Raw genomic sequence first — 6,228 nt, forward strand, 5'->3', positions numbered from 1 at the left:
CTGCCACATCGACCGGGAAAGGAAAAATCGGTAACATAATTACGTTGTCGGGACCGGGGACTACGCGGCCAGCCCCATAGAAACAAGTTGTACAAGATAGCCACAAGTAATAGAAATTTCTTTTTCGCATAGTAAATGCTTGAGTACTTTTGAAAATAGAAGGAATTAAATGAAATGAAATCCTTTTGTTTTTATCTTGTTTCTTGTCTGAACGATGAATTAACTTTGTCATTTGAAAGTTAAATAAGTACTTCAAATGGTGTGGCATAATGAATAGGAGACATCCTTTTTAAGAGCACCGTAAACATCCTAAGATGGCCCTCTATTATGATAACCCTCACGTTAAAGGGTTGGTTTTAGAAGAATTTATGCCCGGAATCAAAATGCCCTCGGGGAAAAATACACCCGAGACATACATGAAAGGACGCAAAAAGTAAACTTGCGCAAATTCTTATAAAAACCATCACGTAAAAGGGTTGATGCCCGGAACCAAAGTGCTTCGGAGAAAATGCATCCGAGGGTGCACATAATAAAATGCAAAGAGAAAAAAGTGCATAGAGTTCTTAAGCAAATGCAAAGGTTAATTACTTCCATGGATATTCAAATGAAAGTAATACTCAAACAATACTTGAGCGAAAAATACGTCTTTATTTACAAAAACATGCCATAACGGCAAAGGTACAAGAATTGGAAAAAGAAAAGAAAAGCTAAATTGCAGTATCTCCAGTAGCAGGAGGAAAAGAAGTGTCCGCGTCCCCTGGAGAATTAGATGGATCCACCGATGGTTCGACATTTTCCCAAATTTGGCCTTCAACATCATTGTCTTTCAATTCCTCTTCAGTCCCCGAGAACTCGAAACCGGATCCAGAAGGGACAGGAGCATAGACTGCGTTGGGAGTCCATTTTTAGTAGTTAACTCAAGCTCACGGGCCTTAGCAATTTCGGCATCAAAATCAATGATACCTGCATTGGGGACTGGGGAAGAGGAACACCCTCTTCGTGAGATGAAGTAGCAGTTACTAGTGGAAGAGTGGATGAAGATGGAAATGATGTAGCAGTTGTTGGTGCTGGTGAAGACGGGGATGAAGCTGATGGAGTTGAAGGGTATGAAGCAGCTGCATCGAGTGCAACGCTGATTGTTAGGTGCTCGCCAACCAAAGACGGTAGGGACCTAGTACTCAGCCCAGCAGTACCGGGCACAGCTAATGGGGTCCAATAATGGGATTTAGCATTTTCACCAAATCAAATTCCCCCCAAAGCGCCAAGGCGTCGTCCTCGGTTGGTGTAAGTAACTCAACAGATTGAGCAATCTGTTGAGTTGATGATGAACGTCGCCTTCTGTGTAGAGAAGCCCCATCATCACTAGCTTTTCCATCATTGTCGATCATCATGGTATCTATGACCGGCCCGGGAAGAGGGCTAGTGATCATAATTTTCGGAGACGACTCAGGGGAAATAGTCTTCACCCTCTTATTCTTTTCCCCGGCGTTAGAAGAGTGTCTTTTTTTAGGTTGTTTGTCCTCTAGCAGGGACTCTGTAAAGAAGCATTTGTGCTGGAAGTAGGACCGGAGATACTTGTTCGAGTAAGTGCCTCCTGAAGTAGCCTCGCTGCATCAATAGGATTAGCCAAGATGTCCTCCCCGGGAGATCAATAGAGTGCGCGAATAGACATAATTTAATAAACAAGCCAGAAGGGGTCGACCAAATTCTTCACATGAAAAATGGAAACAAGGTAAGTTTAAATTTCCATGATTTTTGGCCTCCCACCCGTATTTAGGGGCTAGTTCTTTCCACAAACGAGTTTCGGACGTCGTAACGTCCAAGACCTTCTGAACCCAGCGGTCCAAATCTTCAACTACCGGTGGGATCCATCGAATTGCTGAAACATTTGAAGGATGAAGGATCAATACGACCATAGAAGAATATTTAGTAAAAGGAAATATTAAATAAAGATCTTACAAGTGCGGTTTTAAGCGGCCGGAAAGGATGAAGCCGTTGTCGGAACGATATGATTGGTGGCAATTGCAACGAACTGTTCTATCCACCCGCAATCGCTATAATCATCCATGCTAGCCAACAGAGCATGGTGGCCTCGTTTGAAGAGGTTTAGCATTCCACCACGAAAGATCTTTGAAGAGTAGAGATTCATTATATGAGCTAAGGTTAGCTCTTCTCCAGTCTTCTGGCACAAACATCAAAGGCATGCGACCGACCTCCACACAGAAGGATTTACTTGTGCCAATCATAATTGGTAGCAGAGGAAAAACTCCGCAATCACGGAATCAAGCTCTCCACTCAAAGAAAACACACCCTAAAGGGATACGTATAAAAATATGTAAAACGTTCCTTGGGAAGGGTCACTCGCTCCGATAGAACAGGAGCAATAATGTCCAACTCATGGCAGTGACAGTCTTCCTTCACAATAGGAATGCTGGAAGAATGGATGGAAGAATGGTACCTACTGACAGCCCATGTACGAGAGTTAGCAGTAGAAAATTTCTCTTCGAAGTCTTTTTTGGTAATAAGACTTCTAGGGATTGATGGAACCCACCGTTGGAGGAACAGACTCCTCAGCTTTGTTCTTGTTCTTTGAAGAACTAGTGCGCTTTGAAGAAGAAGCCATTGTATAGAAGAAGGAAAAAGTTTTTTGTTTGAAGAGAACTAGAGAAAAGATGGAAAACAAATATGCAAATCGGAAGCTTGGAAAATTATGAAGTGCAAGGGAGAAGGATGATGCGTATAAGTAAAATTTTGGCGGCTAAATTCATGGCCATGATTACCTCAATAATCGGCAAAACATGTGCTGAATCGTGGGATGAAGCATGTTCGGGGCATGAAATGCGGAGACACGTGCGTCTAATCAACTGTCAAAAGTTTCAGAGGGAGTTATAGTAATTCCCGCCAAAAGAATATTTCTACCAACTTCCCGGTAACATAAAGTTATGTCACCAAAAAGCTGCGGGACTATCTGTATAGGGTAAAATATGCTATGACACGTGGTCATCTAAAGGAAGGACACGTAGAACCCCGACGGGGATTAGCAGAGGCCGAACGTAGCTATTCCGCTTGTCACTGGAAGGAATAACGTTCATAAAGCTGTATTAAATGCTCTGCGCCCAGTATGATTTAATAAAGAATATTCTATGGCATTTAGAGCGACGGCCCGTTACAGGGAATTTGACATTTATTTTCACCGTTACATCTTCATCAATGACCCTCATAATTGACATTAAAGGAGGGCACGATCCTAGGACCTCCTTCCCTAGACATAGCTATAAATAGTGAGCTCAGTTATCATTATAAAGACATGAATTTTCTGGCAAACTTACACCACTCTATACAAAGCTTCATACAATCTTACTTTCTCGTTTTTTGATTTCACTATTGTTGTGCCTGGAAACCTTGTTCCCGGAACTGTCACTTCTGCTGTTTTGTCTACATTTTAAGGCTTAGTATTGCATAATTCTTCGATTATCTTATTACTTCAGGATCAAATTATCTAGAAACCACGTATAAATTCAATTGTACCATTTACGGGTAAATAATTTTCTTTTTTAAATTGTCTCACAAAGGATATCATCTTTCTATAATTAAAAATAATTTGACTTTAAAATTCTTATTTTACCTTTAATGAAATAATTTACTCATTCTATTCACTTTTACTTGTCATGTTTTGCTTTTCGAGAGTCAAACTACATAGACTTTGACCATTATTTTAAAATGTATTTTTTCAGCATATTGATATGAGAAAAATTACAAATTATAGTACTTTTCGTATAGTTTCCGAATATCTAATTTTAATTTTAAAACATTAAGAAAATCTGATGCAATTTATCTTCAAAAATCAGTCAAACTGACTTTCGAAAAATGAAACATGACAAATAAAAGTGAACGGAGGAAGTATATTCCTACAAACGTCTACTATATGTTTTGGATTACGAGTTTTAAAAGTTCTCCTTTCTTTCTTAAATTTCATACCTAATCAAATGATGTCACATAAGTGGGACGAATGAAATAATATATATCCCCGTTACCATAAGCAACTCCAAGGTCCACCGTCCCTGGTAACTTTCATCTAAAGTCGTGCATTAAGAAATTGCAGCTATTAGATCATGATTACGGTACTGAGTTTACATTTCTTTGGACAAATCTAATACTGTATTTGCATAATGTATACGTTCATGCGCGAGCTACATACTTTTAGAAACCAAGGCTTCTTATTAAGATACTATTAAATGTCTTATTTAAAGCATTGATCTTTTTGAGATACTTCTAAGTTAACTAGTAGTAGTACTTTATTGAAACTAAAGAACTTGAAAAATTACATCAAGACTTTCTTGGGAAGTGCTTCGAACACATGCAAGCAAGAAGCTAGTGCAGTCATTGCCCACTTGATACACTACCAAGAACCAATCCCTCTATCCAGTCTTTAATCTCCATGCAAGGTTTATGTTTTAACTCATTTATCTTTATATGAAATTTATATCAAATTAAATAATTTAACTCGTTTAAATTAGAATGAGAATACATGTCACTTCACTACAGTACTATTAAGTAAATAGACATTTTTATTTCATATACAAGACATGTCTTTCATTAATTGGTTGAATCTATGTAATTATTAAATATTTTGCGATATATTATTCCTTCATCCTCCATGATAATTTAATTTATGGTGTAGCATACCAATGTTGAATTAGTTATTGGAATTTAAATGAGAGCTAGCTTCTCATTAAAGCTACATATGAAGCCCCTACTGTCACATATTCATGCACCTCATCACCTATATATACCCCCAACACTTCACTCCGTAGCTATCTCATTTCATAATCCAACCCAAAATCTAGTTATTATCTTTAAACGTTTCTCAAATATGGATTCCTTTCAGTATTCCAAAATCCCTTATCCACTTCTTATTCTTGTTTTCCTCAGCTTTATCCGCTTTACTTGTGGCACAAGAAACTTGCTTTCACTCTATCAACCACCTCCAATGGGTCTTACGTACCATAATGGTGCCTTATTAGAAGGAGAGCTAAAAATATCCATTCTTTGGTACGGACAATTCTCACCAGCCCAAAAATCCATTATTGTGGATTTTCTTCAATCTATAAATTCTGTTAATAAAATGGGGTCACTTAAAACACCTACTGTTTCAAAATGGTGGCAAACCATTCAAACCTACTTGACAAAAGCGGGTAAAAAAGAAACCCGACTTGTTTTATCTGATCAGTTCAAAGATGAAAATTGTTCCTTTGGAAAAAACATAAAGAAATCCCAGATATCTGAGTTGGCAAATTTAAACTCAAGAAAAGGTGAATTAACCTTGGTCCTAACAGCCCAAGATGTTATAGTTGAAGGCTTCTGCATGAGCAATTGCGGGTATCACGGGTCGGGTCAAGGCAAAAAATCCGTTTTCATATGGGTGGGTAACTCGGTGACTCAGTGCCCCGGTCAATGTGCGTGGCCTTTTCACCAACCAATTTATGGACCACGGGACAAGCCATTGGGTGCACCAAATGGTGACGTGGGTACGGATGGCATGGTTGTAAATATAGCGAGTCTTTTGGCCGGAGTTGTAACGAACCCCTACGGAAACGGCTACTATCAGGGGCCGGCGGAAGCGCCGCTTGAAGCGGCTTCGGCTTGCGCCGGGCTGTATGGTAGAGGAGCTTATCCAGGTTATGCAGGTGAGCTGCTTGTGGATACGATAAGTGGTGCAAGCTATAATGCGCATGGTACAAACGGAAGAAAGTATTTGTTGCCTGGGCTTTTTGATCCAAATAAATCAGCTTGCTCAACTATTGTCTAGAATAATACACATATACTTCTGCTAGAAGATGGAGCACTTCAAATGTTTACTTTTAGTTTATGTAAATTTTGTTTATACGTAGTTTTAACATTTACTTTGAGGAAAATGTATTTTCGTCCCGTGTATGGTTCTTTAGTTTATATATTTTGTTTGGTCTATCTATGATTCCTTCCATTCACTTTTATTTGTCCACTATTTTAAAAATATATTTTCAATTTTACTTGTTTATTTTAGCAAACTAAGAGAAAGACAAATTTTTTTTTCTTCTTGTTTTACCTTTATTATTAACTATTCAAAAATGGACAACTAAAAACGAACAGAGAGAACAGAGAGAATAGTTGACTTTTCACAATTAGCTAGTACTCTCTCTGTTCTAATTTATATGAACCTGTTTGATTGGGAGAGTTAAAGAAAAAATG

The 6,228-nt window shown here is 38.5% G+C and overlaps 1 protein-coding gene across 1 annotated transcript; it reads left to right on the top strand.

Annotated features, from left to right (window-relative positions):
- Positions 1-4,822: 4,822 nt before the first annotated feature.
- Positions 4,823-5,971, top strand: LOC109213521 (protein EXORDIUM-like). Its single transcript, XM_019377327.1, has one exon. The coding sequence runs from the start codon at positions 4,874-4,876 to the stop codon at positions 5,807-5,809; it is 936 nt and encodes a 311-aa protein (XP_019232872.1). The 5' UTR covers positions 4,823-4,873; the 3' UTR covers positions 5,810-5,971.
- The last annotated feature ends 257 nt before the right edge of the window (positions 5,972-6,228 follow it).

The sequence above is a fragment of the Nicotiana attenuata genome, unplaced genomic scaffold (assembly GCF_001879085.1).
Source record: "Nicotiana attenuata strain UT unplaced genomic scaffold, NIATTr2, whole genome shotgun sequence".
Taxonomy (NCBI): domain Eukaryota; kingdom Viridiplantae; phylum Streptophyta; class Magnoliopsida; order Solanales; family Solanaceae; genus Nicotiana; species Nicotiana attenuata.

Bases quoted from the DNA above. Each gene is read 5' to 3' on its own strand.
- LOC109213521 (XM_019377327.1), top strand. From the start codon at position 4,874: ATGGATTCCTTTCAGTATTCCAAAATCCCTTATCCACTTCTTATTCTT.